Source organism: Oncorhynchus mykiss, chromosome 31 (assembly GCF_013265735.2).
Source record: "Oncorhynchus mykiss isolate Arlee chromosome 31, USDA_OmykA_1.1, whole genome shotgun sequence".
Lineage (NCBI taxonomy): Eukaryota > Metazoa > Chordata > Actinopteri > Salmoniformes > Salmonidae > Oncorhynchus > Oncorhynchus mykiss.
In genome coordinates, this window is record NC_050571.1 from 22,796,299 (window position 1) to 22,818,470 (window position 22,172).

Sequence of the window (22,172 nt, forward strand, 5' to 3'; positions counted from 1 at the left end):
ATGATTGTACGTTGGCTGATAGGAATTATGGTAGAGGCAGATTACCCACTCGCACCCCGACCTTCATCCCCGATATTCTCTTGTCTCTTTCTCATTCGAATGGCAGGGATTTGTCTGTCTGAAGTAAATCCTTCGCGTCCAAAACGTTAAAGGAAAAATCTTCGTCCAGTACGAGGTGAGTAATCACTGTCCTGATATCTAGAAGCTCTTTTCGGTCATAAGAGAGGATGGCAGAAACATTATGTACAAAATAAGTTACAAAATGCGTGAAAAAACACACACAATAGCACAATTGGTTAGGAGACTGTAGAACGTCCGCCATCTCCTCCGGCGCCATTATCCACCATGTGGCATTATCCAGCATGTGGCATTATCCAGCATGTGGCATTATCCAGCATGTGACAAATCAAATTTGATTTGACAAGAGACTGGGGCTCTGCCAGGCCACGTCACACGGAGGGAGTGGCGTCGGCGTCCGGCAAAAGTGACATGTAGCGCTCATTTCCTCCCCATTGATCAGGACTGAGGAAAAGGCCTCTGTCCCCAATCAAACAGTGGCGTGTGAGCCCCCTGTTTCGGAAAAAGATTGTGCAAATCCTATTGATTGGCGTCCTTGAAAAAGTAGCGTAGGCTGGGCAGAACGTGCAGCAGGCAGCCCAGCTGTATTGACTACCACATCACATCAGGCCTTTCCTCCTGCCAGATCAATGAATTGATATAACTGAGGAAAATGATTGGGCACTCTACTGATTGATGGTCATAGACAGCCCATAGTCCTAATACTAACACACAACGACATTTCCACTAGCCTGTTTGTGCTGTTTCCACTAGAAACTCCAATGGACTTTGCAATTGACAGAACAAACAGATCATGGGACCAGGCTATGTTACCAGCACTGGCAGATATAGTATCAGACATGCCATCCACAGTCGCTGAGGGAGGGCCTGTCTACTCTCTGTGTAACCTCTACCCTAATTAGAGCAGGTGGGCATGCAGCAGGCTGTCTAAGGCTGTAGAACAGAGTATAGAGCTTTTCGTAGTGTGGCATGGCATAGGATCATGATTATGTCAGTTTGGATAGGCAACGTCTGTGTTTACATCTCGATTCTGTCACAAAAAATAATAACATTCATCAGCTTTAATAGAGAGATTCAAACATCTAACTGGTCTGTGGAGGCATTGTGTTCATGTACAGCTATACATTTAACATGTTGACAGTTTATTTGTTGACTTGTTATTTACTTACATAATGTAATTACATGCTAGTTATCTAATAACTACTCTTCTGTCACGTTGGGAGAGCTATTAAAACAAGCCTAGCATTTGGTGTCAGGTCGTAACCACCTGGATTGAATTCTCTGAAGTACAGTAAGTGTCAAAGGGTTCTTGCCACATTGCTACCAAACCAAGTAGGCTACTGTCATTTTCTATCAGGCTTGACTCACAGCAATCTTTGGTTATTTTGTTCAGATTGTTTTTGATGTTTGCTGGTCTGGATAAAAACTGCTGACATGCCCAGTTTTGCCACCCATCCTTACATGTTGTGGCATAGTAGAAATGACCACACATCCAAGGATAATCAGAAGGCTAGTTAGATCAACTTCCTTTGGCTGTGTTCAACTTTTCTTTGAGCAATCATTATACTGCATCAATTAACATGTTGGTATATTAGCATATATGCTAACTTTAACCATCTGGGAAAGGTTTTGCTGTGGGCCTACTTAATGGATTTTCCCCATGTATTCATTCAGCTTCATGAGTAAACTCTGCACTATGTGTGAACTCAGCGTAGAAATAGATGGTCAGCATAGAGAGGGAGGAATAACACTAATCTGGGTTAAACAATATGCAATACAACATGTCTCTAAAACCTCACAATCTGTGTTATATTGTGGCCATTGAGGTAGTCTATGTGAAAGAAATGACATTCTAAAGACATATTTCAATGAATTATTTGCCTTGAAAACGGTCTGAGAATCCAAAAGCTGATGATTGTTTTCCCAAAGGACTTTACTACACAGGGTTGCTTTCAACTCCGCAATCAAGACACACAACCAACAACCAACCGTTCATCTCAAAGACCTAAAATGTACCTACAGTTCTTGGACTGCATAATGCATCATTATCTTGTAATATTCATGTAGGCTGTCCTACACACCATCCAATGGGGTGTTAGAGAAGCAGTGAGTCGGTTTATTGAATAATTTAAGGTTATGCTATAATTTCACACTCTGTCGGTGCCTCAGAGCCTGCCGGATAGGTTAACAAATTTATGCAGAGCAACAATCATGCATCAAAAAGTGCATATTAGAGCAAATCAAATTAAAATAAAATTACAAATGCATTACATGTCTATGATATACTGGGCAACATGCTTGGTCCACATTCCATTTGATTTCAATCACTTTTTGGTCCAGGTTCATCTGTCTTGCTGGAAGACTTAGCCAAGATTACAGGAGGAAACATGCACAGGTGTGTGTGTGTGTGTGTGTGTGGTGAGCAAACACATTCATTAAATTATCAAACCTTGTACAACAATTCTACAACTCATTACCTTCAACAAGATAAGACAACAAAAGGCCTCACTAGCTGCTTGTGTTAAATTGTGAATGGTACATTGATGCAGGAAGTGGGGCATTGTGGAGTAGGTGAAGGAGGGAGGAGCCATAATGTACTGTAGTAGCTTGTCCCTGAGTTTCACATGACCCAGCTGATATGCAATCAGAAGGGGCAAAGGTGGTTTAATGAGCAAATATTCTTACCTGCAGTAATTGAGGATTTTGTAGATGATTTTTACTAGGCATAATAGCTCTAAAGGACACATTTCTATTAATTTATATTTTGGCACCAATTCTCTTTTGGTTTTGCAAAACCTAATTAGGCAACAGACCTCAACATGGGTGTTGGAATGGCCTACTGCGGTGGTGGCATATGGCCGGAATGGTGTGCTCTTTATGGATAACCTGTAAAATAGATTCAAAATAGACTAAAATGAAAAATCTAAAATGATATTCAAATATAAGTACGCAGTTTTTTCAATTGTTAGGCCTTTTGTGTAAACAAATCAGTAGTGTTGCATGTTTGCGGTGTGAGTCATCATCACAGTCCCCACAAGCATTTTGAGCCTATTCCAGCTGGACACATTTTTTTAATATTACGCATATGCATTTTGTTTTTCCAAGCATGCTTTCATTACTTATCTCAACGACAATATGCCTACAAATCGATTGATTCACAACCTTTCGTAGGAAAATTAAGTTATCTAAATGACTTGTCGAAACAGTGACATCACATCATTATAGACCAAGTAATAGTACATTTGTATTTCAGTTATATCAGTCTATGACAACGCCCTCATCCGGCGACTAACTGCAATTGAACGTGAACAGAACTGTATACCCGCTCTCAGACTTCCCAGCTGTCATTCTCTAGAAGATGGCGGACTGCGATTCACTGTTAGATGAGGAGCTCTCTTCTTTTGTCTTCAATTACCTGACAGAAAACTCAGGCAGCCAGGTAAGGGATGTTCATATTATATATATCCACTACCTGGCCGAGGGTTCATGTTTGCATGTTATTGGCAGAAGCATGCGTAATTTAATCTTCATGTATGCTCTGGCTGTCAGCATCTCGGCTCTCTAACCGGCGTCTTCAGACCTTTGACGTATGTGCTTCACGTGGAGTTGTAAGGAAATGTTATTAGTGCGAACAACGTGGGATAGTAATTAATAAAACATTTAATTCCGGTTGCGTAACATTATTTGGTCATTTAACATTGAGATAACAATTTCTATGTTGCCCTTAAAACTTTTACTATTTTTGACTAATCCTGTCAAATCAGAGACCTCAGCACGTGGGTAGGCTATAGCATGAACTTGGCTATTTATGCATTTGATATTGAAATGATTGGATGTATTGGCAATACTTTGTATACGAAGGTTTGACTATTTATTTCCCATCCAGCTGATAGTCTACAAACTGGAGTTTTGATGAAGGCTTATATTATTGTAAATCAATGCAATTTGCGTATGTTGGCTATCCATCTGTTTCACCAGTCCATCTATCTAGTAACTAAAGATAGTTCAACTGTAGACCGGTATGTTACGGTTTCTGTACAGTGCGCCTCTCACGGTTCAAAGTTGGGCTAAAGTAGCTAGTGAACTACAAAGGGAATGGGTGCAATACAACGATAATGACTGTTTGATCCGATCATCGACGTCCGTTGAGTTTCAGGTGCTGCAAGAATAATGATGTGAAATGCGGAATATTGTGCCCATCTGTAAAAAATTCAGGCGATTATGTTTTCGTAATCGTTTGAGTAAGCAGCGATCCACTGTTACAAAACCTTGTTACCAGCGAGCGTGCCACTGTTATAAAACCTTGTAACCAGCGAGCCACTGTTGCAAAACCTTCTTACCACCGAGCCACTGTTATAAAACCTTGTTACCAGGCGAGACTGTTACAAAACCTTGTTACCAGGCGAGACTGTTATAAAACCTTCTTACCAGCGAGCCACTGTTATAAAACCTTGTTACCAGGGGAGACTGTTATAAAACCTTATTACCAGCGAGCCACTGTTACAAAACCTTGCTACCAAAAATGCGTGTTCTAGGGGGTAACAAAATAACAATTGTCAAACATTCATATGAATGAAAATCCAATTATAGGCGGTATCTCATCGTGATGTGATATTGCACAATGTTATTAGACCACCAGATTTCAAATAATTATAGGATGCAACTGGCCAGCATACTCACGGATTATTCTCAGTAGGCTAAATCTCATTGAATTCCAACTATTCTTTATTGTAGCCTACCTAGGATAGATTATGATGTAACCCTGGATTGCGATGAGAGCATTCGTTCTCAGATATTCTACTCTTTGCTAGATGTGTAGCTAGTGAGCAGGTTCATTGCTTGCAGAAGCCAAGACTAAAAGCGATTTACATTTCAAGTCACATGTGTAAGGTGTGCAGTGAACATCCCGTGTTAAATGTCAGTTAATAAGTATCTAATAATAACATTAATTAATTATGAGTTGAAACATGGTACAGCATAATTAACAAAGGGTAAAACATGCATATTGAGGGCGTCCCCGCTTAGATACGAAGTTCCCCTAACTGGAAAGTTATATTTGTCCCAGAGCGTAATGTGACAACATTGTATCAGGCTCTGGTCGCGTAGGGGATGTTCGTGATATTAGCCCCATCAAATGTAGCGTTCGATGTGGTGTTGCATGTTAAACCGAATTATCGGGTTGACAGTGCTATCTATGGTCATTGTAATAGTACCCTACTATCGTGACCAGGGGTGTATTGATTCCGCCTATTCTGTTGCAAAACAAATCTAAAACGGAAGCAAACCGAATGAAACGGGGAGGGACCTACCTGAATTTGTCCAATAATAACTCGTTTTGCTCTGTTTGCTTCCGGTTAGTTCTTAAACGGTAAACGTTTTCCGTAACGAATACACCCCATCGTTACAGAACACAGACTTGCTGCAGTCATGTGCTTTCTGTTGCGTAGTAGTCTGGAGGACGCGGCTCCAGTGACGTGCATGAGCGACAGCTACCCTCTTTCCGCTGGGTTGCATGTGACTGGTGCTGCTGCTGCCACTACTGTCCGGCTGCTTCTAGATCAGGACTAATAATTCACCGGGTCTATTCCAGTTTAGTCAAGAGGATCTAAAGATCAGTCCTACTTACAACCACAACCCTAGCGGAACCACATAGAGTAGTTCTAGATTGAGAAGTGGATGCCATTATCCCCATCCATCTGAATACATTTTTATTCTTCTTTTCAGAAGTATTTTCTTAATCAAATGTAATCATCCATTTTGATGTAAATATTTAAAGGCCTATACTACTAACATTATATGGGCCAGTTATGTTCTACCCTTTATTATATTCATGAGATGCATGAGTTACACAGCCTACATAGCAAATGCATTTCTGTAGTTTGTCTCATCATTTAGGCTTCAGTATGTGGTTTCATCGCCTGTCAGTCAATGGTTCATTTGATTCTGGTTGCTGACTGAGTTGTCCTGTTGCATGGTCATATCAGCTTTCAAACTGAAGTCTTGTTTTCCCTGATTTAGTCAGACAGGGAAACAATCTCGTCCACTGCACCGGGCAGGGTGCTCACTTTGCTCTGCAGTCTCTCTCTTCAATGAAATGCTGTGTATTATTACACAGACACTGAGCTGTCCTGCCGTGATGGAATACTGCAGTGCTATGTGTTCAGATTCCATGATATGGCCTGAGTCACCTGTCAAGCCTAGAGTGGAGGCCTACTCTTTTTAACTAGAGCAAATGCATTATGTCTATGAAATGAGCAGTTCCTACAGTACACCTGCCTGTCTCTCTGATGGAATGAATGAAATTAGCTTTGGCTATGCTGTGTACTGACGGAAGATTATGGATAAGACTAGCCTTTGTTTTTTCTTAGCAGGGTTTAATGCTGATTTAGACTGGCCATGAACCACAGGACATTGGTTTCTGTGTTTTGATGTTCACTGTGACGTTACTGTATTTTTAAGCCCTACTACAATCTGGAGAATCAATCAATGAACAGTTACAGAGATCGTTGTCATCACTGATAATGTTATTCTAGGAGTAGCATTTCACCTATATTTAAAGTTCTCACACATTATCTATGAGGGTCATCCTTCAAAATCATTTTCTAGGTAGGACGAGCATTTTCCTATATTTTGTTGTTGTTGAGAAGGATCATTCTGAATGATCATTACTCAAAATGATCAACTCAATTGAGGATGAAAGAGTCTAATCTCCCAGAAGTGTTGCTGGGAGGTTTTTCTTGTGTCACTGCCTGACTTTGTGGTTTGTCACTGAGGATTGGAATGTTTGCTTCCTCCCCAAAGCCCCAGAGATCCATCATCTGGCTGAGGCTCTGAGGCTTGTCCACAGGGAGGCTTGAGGATGCACTCTCATGGATCACTGTACCTCTCCCCTCCACTCTGAGCCTAGCCCATGGGTAGGCAACTAGATTCAGCCACGGGCCGATTTTTGCCAGAGCGGATGGTTGGTGGGGTGTAACATAATTATAATAATCTGTACACTGAAAATTGACCACAATTAAGCCCAAAAAGAGATTGTATTTGAAAATAACAATCATTTCATAACTTGATTACATTGAGACACCATCACATATGTTTTTTTATTCGTGGGAATACTTAAGGACATATTTTGTAAATATTACACATTTTTATCTGAATTGCTGGATGATTTTACAGTCTTTCTTGACCATGAAGTAAAATATATATAATGTTTTTACACAAAAAGTTTTTGGGGGTCCCAAGAAAATCACTCCTGCTCTAACCTAGGTGCATCCCAAATTTTACCCTATTCCCTTTATAGTGCACTACTTTTGCCCTATCAGGCCCTGGTGGTCTAAAATAGTGCACTATAAAGGGTGCTATTTGGGATGCATTTTCTGACTGTATGGGAGGAGGGAGAGGAACTAGGAAACAGCTGATTAGATATCAATAATTGATGCAGGCTAATCCATCATCGGCTTCAAAGGCTATCCTTTGCATGGACTCCTGAGACACACACTGACTACAGCAGGCATTTGGTTGTCTTGACATATTCAGGCTGTGTTCTCCCAAGTCAATAAGGATCATTTGATTTTGCTTTTGATTTCGTTTTCGACTATCTCTTGTCCTAGGACTCATCTTTTGCTGTGCCAACATGCAAATATATTATTGTCTTTCATTTTCCTTTTGAAATTAGCCATGGTTTTGAAATATGATATTATGAAATTGTGTGCATTTAAAAAAGAAATCTAATAATAATACATCACAACAAGCCATAATGTCCTTAATTAACCTTTGCAAGTGTTTTGTATTCATGACAATGACTCTATTGATGTTGAGGACATTAGCGTGAGCCTGTTTCATATTCTGTAACTTGCTTTGGGATATGCATCAGGGGCTTTAACATAATGCATATGGGCCTAAGTAGGCAGGTTTCCATGTGTAATAGAAATGGCAGGTATAGGACAAATGTTCTGAAGATGGACAACATTTTTATCAGTTCGACTGGTGGGTTTTTCTGTTGTCTAACTTTATGTATTGTGACAAATTATGATGGAAACAGTTTTTCGAATAAATGATGACTGCCAAATCATTTTGAAGGTACGCGGGCATGTGATGTCACCGCGTAACTATAAAGCTCCACTCCACATTTCATTCTAAAAGCCTACATCTTGGAAAATATTTTTTGTTAACTATAAAAATAATAATTTCTTTGCAGGACAAAGATTTGCATTGCCTTGCTTTTGTAGTTGGCTGGCAAGTTTCACCATCCAATTATTTCAGATCTACAGGAGTGCAAGTCTCACCATGGCACGGACCGTGGCAATACGTTGGCACGAGATTTATTACAATATGGCAAATATTAGTCAGTTGTTGCATTCTATCCATGTTGGCTTTTGCGGGCTACCTGAGACATGAAACAGATAGGTCGGCGGGCATACAGACTGACGGCAATTTATTAATGAGCAATTTGCGAAAATGGGTAATGGAAACACTGTAGGTTTTAGGTGTGATGTCGTTATGTCCAGCTGTTTGCATCGACATAAGATAGTTACATGGAAATGCACCCTAGCAGGCAATTATCACATCTATTTTCTATGCCAACCTTCTAAATGTCAACAAAACACATCCCTGGACAAGTTCATGTGAACATAGCTAATGACACGTCAGATTCAGCTCCTCAACTTGTGAGGTATGATCCATGAGAAATCTGGAACAGGAACATGCAATGCTGTGCCCCAACTGGCACCATATTCCCTATAAAGCCCAGTGCTTTACTTTTGACCAGGGCCCATAGAGACATGTGATATGTTCAATTGACTGTGGATACCTACCCATATAAAATCCGCGTTGCGGAGTCACAGATTTCAGACATAAAAACGGAATTCAACAACATTCAAAATTGTATTGAACTTAGTAAATGTATTGAACTTATTAGAACATTCATCAAGATTATCATAAGGCATGAAAAAATATGCATCAGTGATTTGTATTTTTCTTCAACTTTCTGAAGAGACAACGTCACAGGAATACCCCTGTCTGTGTGTTCTCGTTTGTCTACCACTTTGTGTGGTCGTTAGTAATGTAATGACAACCTTCTTCTGGTTGATGGAAAGGCTTTCCCTAAAACCTTATCTATTAAATGTTAACTACAAAGTAGCCCATGCCTCATGGGCAGAATGATATCAGGATTTTTTTTGCATCAATCCAGTAGATATTTCTTTGCAATCTCCCTTGAGCGCTACAGAAACATTGCTAACCATACAACTGTCTTTGGCTGGTGCGCAGTTAAATTAAAGGCTAGGCCTAATTACAACCCAATATCTACATGTCAAAAGAACCTGCTGATGTGGTTTAAGCATTGTTGTGGACTTGGAACCTATTAAAAAGGTGTGAAAACCTGAAAAACAGAAATCTGGAAAAACAAATAGAAGAAAAGGAAATTTAGTTTAAAAAATTACAGAATCAGGCAAATAAACTGATTTTATAGGGTCCTACTTGGGAACAGAGGAGGGATGCTTCACTCTGTGTGTGCTTCTCCTGGCCACTAAAGCACATGCCTGTTGAGACAGGTCATGACTTGCAGGTGGAGGCCAGGATAGGAAAGGCCAGGATAGGACATGCCAGGACAGGATAGGCCCGGACAGGACAGGAGCAGAGTAGCAGACTGTCTGATGAGGCAGACTTAGGTAAAGGGAAGTTGAAATTGGGTTGCCAGGTGTTGTCGTCCCCTGATGATATTCACCGCCACCTGCTTTACCATTTCAATGTGCATTCAGGCATTTGTCCGTAGTCAGCATCCTCCAGGTCATTATACTGTACTTCAGCCACAGCTAAACAATGGCTGTGCAAGTAGTCTATTGTAGATGGATTGTGTGTCCTGAATGTAGGGTCAACAGGTTTTTAAGTTTGTTTTTTAAGTTTATGGTGACATATATTGTGTTGAGATGAAATACATATTCCTTCCTGATGTTTTTTTATTACCCTCATAAGATGAACGTTCATAATCATTTAGATGATTTAAGTGAAATAATTGTTTCCCTATTTGAGTATGCAAGTAATTCACCTCTTCAGTTCAGCAGAAGTGTGTAAATCAGCTATTAATGAGAGTTGCAGGCAGTTCAGTTGTAAATTAAGGTCTGGTCGGGATGTAGTGGACAACAGTCCAACTCTGCATCAGCCCCGAGCCAAGATAATTGAAGAGTTAACTAGCAGATAACACTTCACAGCCCAAAGACTGGTCTTGCATGATCAGTACTGGTAGGACTCTTTTGCGTTTCATGTAGAAACCTCTGTGGAAAGGTTTCTACATGGAACCCAAAAGGTTTCTTTCTACCTGGGTTCTTCAAAGGGTTCTCTTATGGGGACAGCCAAAGAACCCACTTAGGTTTAGGTAGCACCTTTTTTTTCTAAGATTGTAGTGTGATGGAGAACTCCATACAGGGTACTGACTCCGCTTCTGTCAAAGTGTGGAGCGAGTGTGTGTCTATGCGCATATGCATGAGTGGGTATGTGTGCGGAATATGGATTGAGATACTTAAATGCTGATGTTTAAACAGCAAGACTGATCAGTATTGCTGCACTTCAGCCTCATTCAGAGTGAAGAGAACCATTAGATGTTGATATAAATAGATTCATTGGATATAATATCCAATATAGCCTAGTGCTTACATGTGTTTCTGTTGCGAGGTTGTGATTTATTTAGCCCTCAAGCCCAGCCATATGAAGATCTGGGTGATAAATGAATGGCTCCTTCATAGTAAACCCTTACTGTGGGTGGACCAACCTGTCGGTCCAACCTCTCTCTCTCCCTCTCCTGGGTGTGATTGTAAACCAAGGAAAGGTTAAAGGAAAATTCCAATATCCTGATAGTGCAGTACAGTCTCGCCGTGTTCCAGCCCTGCCATGGTAACCTAGCACCTGGGGACTTACTGGGGAGGGCAAGCTCACACTGACTGGCAAGGGCTTACCCCCTAACACTGACCAGGTTAGCTCAGCGAGCTCATAGCCTGCTAATTAACAAGAGGTTTGTATTGTCCATGTTCAGAGTAGGAATGGATGTTGACTCGCTGTTCTTTAGTGTAACAAGTTTACACATCACCAGCTGAAAATAAATGCCTTATCTGTCATTATGTCAGAAGTGTGGCCAGGCACAGGCAGCAGGGCCTTCCCTGCAGCTATACTTGGTTATTTATTTTATTGGCTGGATATTAGTTATGGATCTCACATGGCCGTTCAGAACCCTACAACCTTGTTATGGGGTGGTTGCTAATTGTTTCACACACCTCTCATGTACTGTTATTCTGTTGGCAGTTGAGAGCATTGCTCATGGCTATAGCCGATCGCTAATAATGCAGCCAGCTGACTGTCAGTGTGATGCGGCAGCGTAGCCTAGTGGTTGGACTAGTAACTGAAAGGTTGCAAGTTCAAATCCCTGAGCTGACAAGGTGCAAATCTGTATTTCTACCCCTGAACAAGGCAGTTAACCAACCTACTGTTCCTGGCTGTCATTGAAAATAAGAATTTGTTCTTAACTGACTTGCCTAGTTAAATAAAGATAATATAAACTACAGTCTGTGAAGGGAACAGAAGTCCTGTATTTTTTACAAGGCTATTACTATTCTTAGCAGCAGAATTTCTTGTATTTCTGCTACTCAGAGAAGGTGGAGTTCATAAATAGCCGCCATGGCAGTGGCACAGTGTATTTGCTTGAGGTGTTGTCAGCATGTCAGGTTGGATTCCTCATGATTTCATCATGATGCCGTATAATCATCATCAAGCTGTCTGGGGGATTACGACTCCCTCCAACTGCTTACCTTACTGCAACCTGAGCATGATGCTGTGTCCCATTTTAACATAGTTAGTATTCACTGCCCTAGACAAGGGATCTGACCCTTAAGTCATGAGTTCAAGCCAGATCACCATCTTTCTCATGATCTGACTGTTAGCTTAGCCTCTGTGTTATGAGCTGTGTTAACTTACCATAGTGGTGACCTTTCGTGGGTCCCTGGCACACACACTCACAACAAATAGTACACCCGTGTAGTGTTGTCACACCTTGGGGAATGCTGCTGGTGCAAGGCCAGGGCCTGAGTACCTGACGGCAGCAGGTAGGTAGGTAGGTAGTAAACAGGAATGCTGCTGGTGCAAGGGCAGGGACTGAGTACCTGACGGCAGCAGGTAGGTAGGTAGTAAACAGGAATGCTGCTGGTGCAAGGCCAGGGCCTGAGTACCTGACTGCAGCAGGTAGGTAGGTAGGTAGTAAACAGGAATGCTGCTGGTGCAAGGCCAGGGCCTGAGTACCTGACGGCAGCAGGTAGGTAGGTAGGAAACAGGAATGCTGCTGGTGCAAGGCCAGAGACTGAGTACCTGACGGCAGCAGGTAGGTAGGTAGGTAGTAAACAGGAATGCTGCTGGTGCAAGGCCAGGGACTGAGTACCTGACGGCAGCAGGTAGGTAGGTAGGAAACAGGAATGCTGCTGGTGCAAGGCCAGGGACTGAGTACCTGACGGCAGCAGGTAGGTAGGTAGTAAACAGGAATGCTGCTGGTGCAAGGGCAGGGACTGAGTACCTGACGGCGGCAGGTAGGTAGGTAGTAAACAGGAATGCTGCTGGTGCAAGGCCAGGGCCTGAGTACCTGACTGCAGCAGGTAGGTAGGTAGGTAGTAAACAGGAATGCTGCTGCAGGGTGGAAACGAGGGTGTATGGAAACTGTTCAGGGGACTACGTAATAGAGGTGCACTGCAAGCCACTACCTGCACACTTGTGAAAAACATTCCACTCTGTGCCCTCCCACGACAACAAAGCAGGACAGTGTTCCACCACATGGTGGGCTGGCTAGGGAATTACACGAGAGGGGAGGGATCTGATTGGTGGCCAGGCTCACTAGTAGCTCTGTAAACTCTCTGATTACCTGGCCTCCCGCCAGCCAGGCTTCTCACTTCTCACAACATCTACATTTCCGTTGTCTCTATCCAGGCTGTTTGGCCACAACAATGGCTGGTTCACTATTAAGGCACCCAGCATCACAGGTGAACAGTAGGTAGAACCCCCCCCCCCCCCCCCCCCCCCCCCTCCCCACGCACACACATGCACACCCCTGCCACTGACCTAGTTTAACAGTGAACTTTTAGCTTGGCAGGCTTAGGCATTGGTTGCGTGACCGGAGCTTGGGAGCTGAGGCTGGTTTTGATTCGCGACCTTGACAGGCTTTACTCACATGTCACAACGACCTTCTCACCTCTTCTTCCCCACTCCATATCTGTCCTTTCTCACACCCTGTCCTGTTCCCCATCTATGACAGTAATAATGACAGAACATTCCACTGACTGACTACAGCACAGGAGAGAAGGTGTGGGGAACAGACATACTTTATCACATTGTTTTGAAATTGCAAGCTAACTATTGGCTATGTGACAGCTTTGGCTGGAATCTGTAAGATTTAGTCTAAACTGGTGTTAGCCAGTGTCCCATCTGCACATGATTTCAACTAAGATCAACCCATCTAATAGTATTTCCTCCTCAAAACATACCAGATTCACTCTGTTGAAAAAAGGAAATAAAGAAAAGAAAGAATGCAACACTCTTCCAATCCTCAGTGAAGACTCTATAGAACAGGTTTATCGACACGTTGACTTCCCTCCAACATGCTTATTAGTAAGCTACATCCCCCTGATAGTATCATGAAAATGCAAGGACATTGGTATAATTGTGGATTCCCAACCTTGACTAACACAGAGAAATGTAATTAAATACGACTCTCTCCTTTTGCTGAACATCTTGGGATGATGTGGTATATAGTAGGGCGTTGGGCCAGTAACTGAAAGGTCGCTGGATCGAATACCCAAGCCGACAAGGTGCAAAATCTGTCGATGTACCCTTGAGCAAGTCACTTATCCTTAATTTGCTCCAGGGGCGCCGTACTACTATGACTGACGATGTAAACGAACACGTTGAATGTACCTATCCAGTGTATGTAAGAAAACATCTATTTATTTATTTATAGCTCTACTGTGCCTTCAGAAAGTATTCAGACCCTTTGATTGTTTTCAACATTTTGTTACGTTACAAACTTATAAAAAAATTTAAAATAAATAAATACAGAAATACAAAAACATAGAACAACACATAGAATGCCCACCCCAACTCACGCCCTGACCAAACTACAATAGAGACATAAAAAAGGAACTAAGGTCAGGGCGTGACATCTACAACTTGATTGGAGTCCAGCTGTGGTAAATTCAATTGATTGGACATGATTTGGAAAGACACATACCTGTCTATATACGGTCCAACAGTTGACAGAGCATGTCAGAGTAAAAACCAAGCAATGAGATCAAAGGAATTGTCTGTAGAGCTCTGAGACAGGATTGTGTCGCGGCACAGATCTTGGGAAGGGTTCCAAAAAATGTCTGCAGCATTGAAGGTCCCCAAGAACACAGTGGCCTCCATCATTCTTTAATGGAAGAAGTTTGGAACCACCAAGACTCTTCCTAGAGACGGTCACCCGGCCAATCTCAGCAATCGGGGGAGAAGGGTCTTGGTCAGGATGGTGACCAAGAAACGATGGTCACTCTTACAGAGTTCTAGAGTTCCTTTGTGGAGATGGGAGAAACCTCCAGAAGGACAACTATCTCTGCAGCACTCCACCAATCAGGCCTTTATGGTAGAGAGGCCAGACGGAAGCCACTTCTCAGTAAAAAGCACATGACAGACCGCTTGGAGTTTGCGAAAAGGCACCTAAAGACTCTCAGAGCATGAGAAACAAGATTATCTTCTGATGAAACCAAGATTGAACTCTTTGGTCTGAATGCCAAGCGTCACGTCTGGAGGAAACTTGGCACCATCCCTATGGTGAAGCGTGGTGGTGGCAGCATCATGCTGTGGGGATGTTTTTCAGAGGCATGGACTGGGAGACTGGCCAGGATCGAGGCAAAGATGAATGGAGCAAAGTACAGAAAGATCCTTGATGAAAACCTGCACCAAAGTGCTCAGGACCTCAGATGGGGGTTAAGGTTCACCTTCCAACAGCATAACGACCCTAAGCACACAGCCAAGCAGGAGTGGCTTCAGGACAAGTCTCTGAATGTCCTTGAGTGGTCCAGCCAGAGCCCGGACTTGAACCCGATCGAACATCTCTGGAGAGACCTGAAAATATCTGTGCAGCAACACTCCCCACCCAACCTGACAGAGCTTGAGGATCTGCCCTCGAAGAATGGAAGAAACTCCCCAAATACAGGTGTGCCAAACTTGTAGCATCAAAACAAAGAAGACTCAAGGCTGTAATCGCTGCCAAAGGTGATTCAATAAAGTATTGTGTAAAGGGTCTGAATACTTATGTAAATGTGATATTTCAGTTCTTTATTTTTAAAACATTTGCAAAAATGTCTAGACTGTTTTTGCTTTGTCATTATGGGGTATTGTGTGTAATTTGATGAGGAAAAATAACTCCTCAATTTTAGAATAAGGCTGTAACATAATAAAATTTGGAAAAAGTAGATGGGTCTGAATACTTTCCCAATGCACTGTATGTCTTAACTTTGACTGATATGGAACTTGACAGAGCTCAGTGACATCTCCAAATTGCTGCACTTGACTGTTGACTAACATGCTCACTTGCTCAGACCCCACTATGCACCTGGGGACCTGCATCTTGCAGTTTCTGCCCCACTATAAACTACGAAGCCTTAGTTAAACCTTTCTATCTTCACGGCAGAAGTGTGATCCTGTGATAAAGGACTGTCTCGGTCCTCTAATGCCCGTGTCTCCAGCCACAGAGGGAAAAGTGAGTTAACTGCTTTAGACAAGGTCTACTCTGGGCCCTGGTTGTTGTTCGATGCCAATGGGCACATTTTTAGCAATCACCAGAGAATGTTTTGGAGTCAGTTCTGTTCCTTGTCAAAGTCTTGAATTCTGCCCACTCCACAGAATGTTTCTCTCGCTCGCTCTCTCTCTCTCACTCTCTCTCTCTCTCTCACTCTCTCTCTCTCACTCTCTCTCTCTCTCTCTCTCTCTCTCACTCTCTCTCTCTCTCACTCTCTCTCTCTCTCACTCTCTCTCTCTCTCTCTCACTCTCTCTCTCACTCTCTCTCTCTCACTCTCTCTCTCTCTCTCTCTCTCTCTCACTCTCTCTCACTCTCTCTCTCTCTCTCTCCCTCTCTCTCTCCTTTAGCATGCATCCTTTCATGTACCTCCACAGCACTCTTTGTGCTTTTCAGTGCTTCCCATGATGCTCTGCTGCCTGGCCTGAAATTATTTTAAGCCGTCTCCTTTTACACAAGCAAGCAGGATCAAACTCATTGGATCGACTGCAGCTTAATTTGCATGTTATTCTTTGAATAAATGAGAAGCAGTCTATTCTGTTATCAGTGCATCATCAGGCTCAACAACATTCTGAAGGCAGGGCATCTGAAGTTTCAGACTCCCACTGGAGAGTGGTCTCATTTTACTGAGGAAACAGATAAGCATTGAGCCAGTCAGATTTCTATTGGGATTGTGTGACGCAGACAGGTGAACTCACACACACACACACACACACACACACACACACACACACACACACACACACACACACACACACACACACACACTAGAGGTCTACCGATTAACCGATTTCAAGTTTTCATAACAATCAAAATCGGTATTTTTGGGCGCTGATTTGCCGATTATTATTTTTTTTACACATTTTATCTTTATTTAACTAGGCAAGTCAGTTAAGAACACATTCTTATTTTCAATGACCGCCTAGGAACGGTGGGTTAACTGCCTCGTTCAGGGGCAGAAAGACAGATTTTCACCTTGTCAGCTAACGACCTGCCTCTCTCTCGTTGCACTCCACAAGGAGACTGCCTGTTACGCGAATGCAGTAAGCCAAGGTAAGTTGCTAACTAGCATTAAACTTATCTTATAAAAAACAATCAATCATAATCACTAGTTAACTTCACATGGTTGATGATATTACTAGATATTATCTAGCGTGTCCTGTGTTGCATATAATCTGACTGAGCATACAAGTATCTAACTATCTGACTGAGCGGTGGTAGGCAGAAGCAGGCGCATAAACATTCATTCAAACAGCACTTTCATGCGTTTTGCCAGCAGCTCTTCGTTGTGCCTCAAGCATTGCGCTGTTTATAACTTCAAACCTATCAACTCCCGAGATGAGGCTGGTGTGACCGAAGTGAAATGGCTGGCTAGTTAGCGCGCGCTAATAGCGTTTCAAACTTCATTCACTCTGAGCCTTGGGGTGGTTGTTTCCCTTGCTCTGCATGGGTAACACTGCTTCGATGTGGTGGCTGTTGTCGTTGTGTTGCTGGTTCAAGCCAAGGGAGGAGCGAGGAGAGGGACGGAAGCTATACTGTTACACTGGCAATACTAAAGTGCCTATAAGAACATCCAATAGTCAAAGGTTAATGAAATACAAATGGTATAGAGGGAAATAGTCCTATAATAACTTCAACCTAAAACTTCTTACCTGGGAATATTGAAGACTGTTAAAAGGAACCACCAGCTTTCATATGTTCTCATGTTTTGAGCAAGGAACTTAAACGTTAGCTTTCTTACATGGCACATATTGCACTTTTACTTTCTTCTCCAACACTTTATTTTTGCATTATTTAAACCAAATTGAAAATTTTTCTTTATTAATTTGAGGCTAAATTGATTTTATCGATGTATTATATTAAGTTAAAATAAGTGTTAATTCAGTATTGTTGTAATTGTCATTATTACAAATACATTTTTAAAAAATCGGCCGATTAATCAGTATCGGCCCTTTTTGGTCCTCCAATAATCAGTATCGGTATCGGCGTTGAAAAATCATAATCGGTCGACCTCTAGTTTAGATAAAGGGACAAGGTCTCTGGCTGGCTGCAAGTATAGAAATGAGGAAGGTGTAAAAATGTCTGGGAAGAGCCGTTTAATGCTAAGCCATTTCAGTTTTCCTTTGTCAGTAACTATGTAGATGCAATGAAGTGAATGAAGTCACGGGACTGAGTTGGATCTCCTCAGCAGCCTGGTCTGATGTGTGTTCTTCAGATGGCTCATGTTAAAGCCCAGCCCTATTTGACGACAGTATGGCAGGGAATGCCACCTCACCGGGGACTCAAAAGGCCATGTAATAGAGGCTTCGGCCAAGCCGCGGTATCACTGACAATCCTGCCTACTTAGGAGTCGGCCGTGTGGAGGCTGCTGGAGTTGTCCTTTTATGTTGGGGCAGTGTTTGGGTGGTGTCACCAGGATGGTGTGTTGATAGTGATGGGTCATAGTGAGGACTGAATGCTTTCAGAGGGGTGTCTCTCTCTATCTGAAGGGTCATTAGAGAGGCACACTGGGCCATTTTTTTCATGCCAGTTAGCCTTAAGTTTGGTACAAAACAAAGCTGAATAGAGCTGGAATTGTTTAAGACCTGCAGGGGAAGTTTTTCTAGAATGTTCTAGCACTGTGTTCTTTGCAAAACAGCCCAGATGAAGGAACAAGTCATACCAGCAACACATATTGAAATACATGAAAAAATTCACTCATGCAAAAGTTTAACCTATTTATCCCTAGAGTAGGTCAAGGGCCAAGTTACTACATCGGCATGAACTTTTCACGTTTCACAATCTATTTCCATGAATGTGAGGCCAGTCGTGTTGCATTTCTGTCGGATTAGCCAACGACTCTAATTATGTAAGCCATCCTCTACTCGTCTAGCAGTGAGCCTTCTGTAAGTACATCCTACACTTCCTGATAAACACCCACTAATTCACACTGTGACAAAACCCAGCGCTGTACTGTAATGCCGGCTGACTCCCACTCCTGCTCCTGAAATATTCTCAAGCAGCACTTACTTTGACATAGTCTTAGACAAAACGCCAATTCATTTTTCAGCGCACCATTCCTCTGGTATTTGCCCAGCAGGTACAGAGGTCTGTTTTCTCTATATGTCACTGGCAAACCCCTAGCTTTCATCAAAGACGCACATCAGTCATGTGTGCGTCGTGTGTGCCACTGCTGGGGGCTTCCATTAGTGGAGTAGCATGGCTGTAAATGACAGCAGAGCATCAGCAGCACAGAGCACACACCCCTACTGGACCTCTGGTGTCCTGCAGGGTTACTGAGATGTGAAGGTATGTTTCTCTCCTCCACCAAGGCCAGCTCTCTTCTCTTCTCTGTGCGCTGCCACGGGGGACACCTAGTCAGTGGGTGGACACCTCCTGATGGATGACATGAGGTGGGATGGGATCAGGACTGGAGAGGAGAGAAAGGCATGGAGATGGATCACCTGGTGTGTGTCTCCACTTATCATCATGCCTGGCCAGTCCTCCAGGACCTCTCTTTCACAGTCCCTCCACTGTTCCCTCTCATCTACCTTTCCTCTTATCTCTGCCACAGGAACAGTGGAACAGAGGATACAGCGTCACACAGTCCGCTGACAGCAGGAACATGATGCAGTGATTAACAGTACTGGCCGAATGAGCTTCACAGCCATGTATTATTTACTGTTAACTTCCCCAGAAAACAAGTTTCTAGCGCTGCATGTCTGCCTGGAGCAGACATATCTGCTTAGTTCTTTTAAAAAAATGTTTTTTTTTCATAAGCCGGCTAAGCCAGCTAACAGAAACCCTAGCCTGCATACAGCCACCCCATATGAGCCAATGTGAGCCTGCATGGCTAAACATGTACTGCAGAGCTTGAGAATGTAAAGCAGTAGTTTCAAGTAGCCACATAGTACCCTATAGCTCTGAGAAAATGATAAAGAGGTTTTGGTATTTATTAGGATCCCCATTAGCCGCTGCAAAAGCATCAGCTACTCTTCCTGGTGTCCACATGAAACATATACATAGTATAGAACATTTTGAGTCAAAGACTGAAATACATACATTTAAAATGTCACACATAGCCTACATATCAGTACATACACACCATATCTAGGTCTAATACATAGTACAGTGCAAATTGCAATACAAGATGTATTAAATGGATGTGTCTCTCCACTGTCCCCTTTGTGCAGTAAGGTGTTATTTTATCTGTTTTTTAAACAGGTTTTATTGTTAGCTTGAGTTAAAATAGAAAACAATAATGGCCATAGTCGGCTGCCCTGCGGTACACCACACTCAACTGAATTTACATGAGAGAGGCTTCCATTCACAAATATCCTCTTTGTTCTATTAGATATGTATCTCTGAATCCATAATAAGGCACAGGATCCAAATCCGTAACACCTACGTTTTTTTCAGCAATAGGTTATGATCATTGACATCAAATGCTGCACTGAAGTCTAACAAAACAGCTCCCACAATCTTCTTACTATCAGTTTATTTCACCCAATTATAAGTAATTTGTGCCAGTGCTGAGCATGTTGAGTGCTCTTCCCTATAAGCATGCTGAAGGTCTGTTATTTGTCTTTTTTTAAATAACTTTTATATTGGACCAAACACAATTTTGTCAAAAAGTTTGTTAAACACTTGTAACAGGCTGATTGGTCAGTTGTTTGATGGAGAGAGGCCATTTTGTACACATTGCAACCTTGTATTGTAACCTTTGTGAAGCATGTGATTTCTACATGTGTATCGGCTCGTGTTGTGTGATTGCCGTGGATATGTGCGATAGCGGGACTGGCAGAGACAGGGCTGTTTGTTGAAATCTCAAAGGAAGATGCTCTTTGATCGGACAGCTGTGAAGTTCAAAGGACTAGCGCCCTTTCTGATGAGGGAACGCATGTGCTTTTGTAGTCACCCATGTCCTTTTCAACCGCAGCTGCTGCTCTCTGATAGGATAGGCTGCACCGATGACACACATGCATGCACACACAGGCACACACCATCTTTGTTATTTTTTGGTAGGTTGACAAAAGCCAGATTTGTGTAACTCTAATTTTGATGCAGTCAGTGGGCTTGTCTTGATTAGACTGGTGTTAGGGGATCGATAGAGGAAGCAGCCTAGCAGGATCTAGAGCAGACTCTTTTCTCCATCACAGTTTTACTCAGATGGGTGTTTTCTACCAAATATGGCCGGGGTGCTCTGTGAGCTGTTCAGTCACGTGCTGTTTGGGCCACACAGTTCACTGACATGGTTCTCATAGTCCCTGTTGTTTCAACAGGGTTATTCCACTGGATTTCTCTTGGAAAAAATGGAAACGCAAACCAACACGTCACCAAAGACAGATCTGCTCACAATGATTTACTCATACTGTAGCAACATGGTGAAATGATGTTAGGTTCACTGCTTTCTCCACTCAAGTCTCGTCTCCAAAGGGAAAGGCAGCCAACTGTGTCAGCTAGTAAGATGTTTTTTTCATTTGGTCAAGTTAGGAAGATGTTTTTTAGGGTTGTTGTGTCGAGGCAGAGCTGACTGTCTGCCATCTGTCAACTAAATGGTAAATGTGACAGGTCATTTCTATATGAGTTTTTTTTCTTTATAACTCAATTTCGACAGTACAATGCCTGCAAAACTGCAAATACAGGAAAACAGCAGTGGATTTAAAACCAGTACTGTAATTCCGAATGTTTTTTTTTAACCCTTCGAACAGTAAGACCTTAAGCACTAAGCCCAGTTATCTGCTCATATTTCATTAAGCTCCCTCCCACACCGGCTATTCTGATTGACACCACCTGCTCTTTTGCCCACTTCACCCAGGTGTCCAAAATGGTAAGGGGGAAAGATGAACAGTCCAACGTTACTGCCAGGTCTCTAGTACTATTCTGTCTCTGTGTGAAAGTGTGGAATTCAAGAGGCTAATTTAGCAAGCGGTGTTACTGTTAGGCAGAATGTCAGTCAGTAGTGCTAAGGCTAAGCCACTGTGTCCAGAGTGAGTCGTGGTGATGAGCCCTGAAGGAAATCCTTTGAGTGAGGTGAGCAAATGGCTGCCGTGCCTTGTCCCCATCCCCCCTCAGGCATCTGTGGTGTTCTTCTCTCTGTAATGAAAAGCGCCCCAAATGTCAGCCACTTGGATAAGAAAATATTGGGAAAATGTAGGGATGCACACTGTGTTCTGTGGTACAGATGGAGATAAGATGGCTTCCTGAGGCTGACACCCACACAGTGTTCTGTGGTACAGATGGAGTTAGGATGGCTTCCTGAGGCTGACACCCACACAGTGTTCTGTGTTACAGATGGAGTTAGGATGGCTTCCTGAG

General features: G+C 42.7%; 1 protein-coding gene across 1 annotated transcript in view; it reads left to right on the plus strand.

Annotated features, from left to right (window-relative positions):
- The first annotated feature begins 3,421 nt into the window (after positions 1-3,421).
- LOC110504406 (peroxisome proliferator-activated receptor gamma coactivator 1-beta) overlaps positions 3,422-22,172 on the plus strand; it is a 112,729-nt gene continuing 93,978 nt past the window's right edge. Inside the window, exon 1 of the mRNA XM_036970536.1 lies at positions 3,422-3,517. Coding sequence (XP_036826431.1) covers positions 3,437-3,517 — 81 coding nt within the window. The 5' untranslated portion in view covers positions 3,422-3,436. The remainder of the gene's footprint in view (positions 3,518-22,172) is intronic.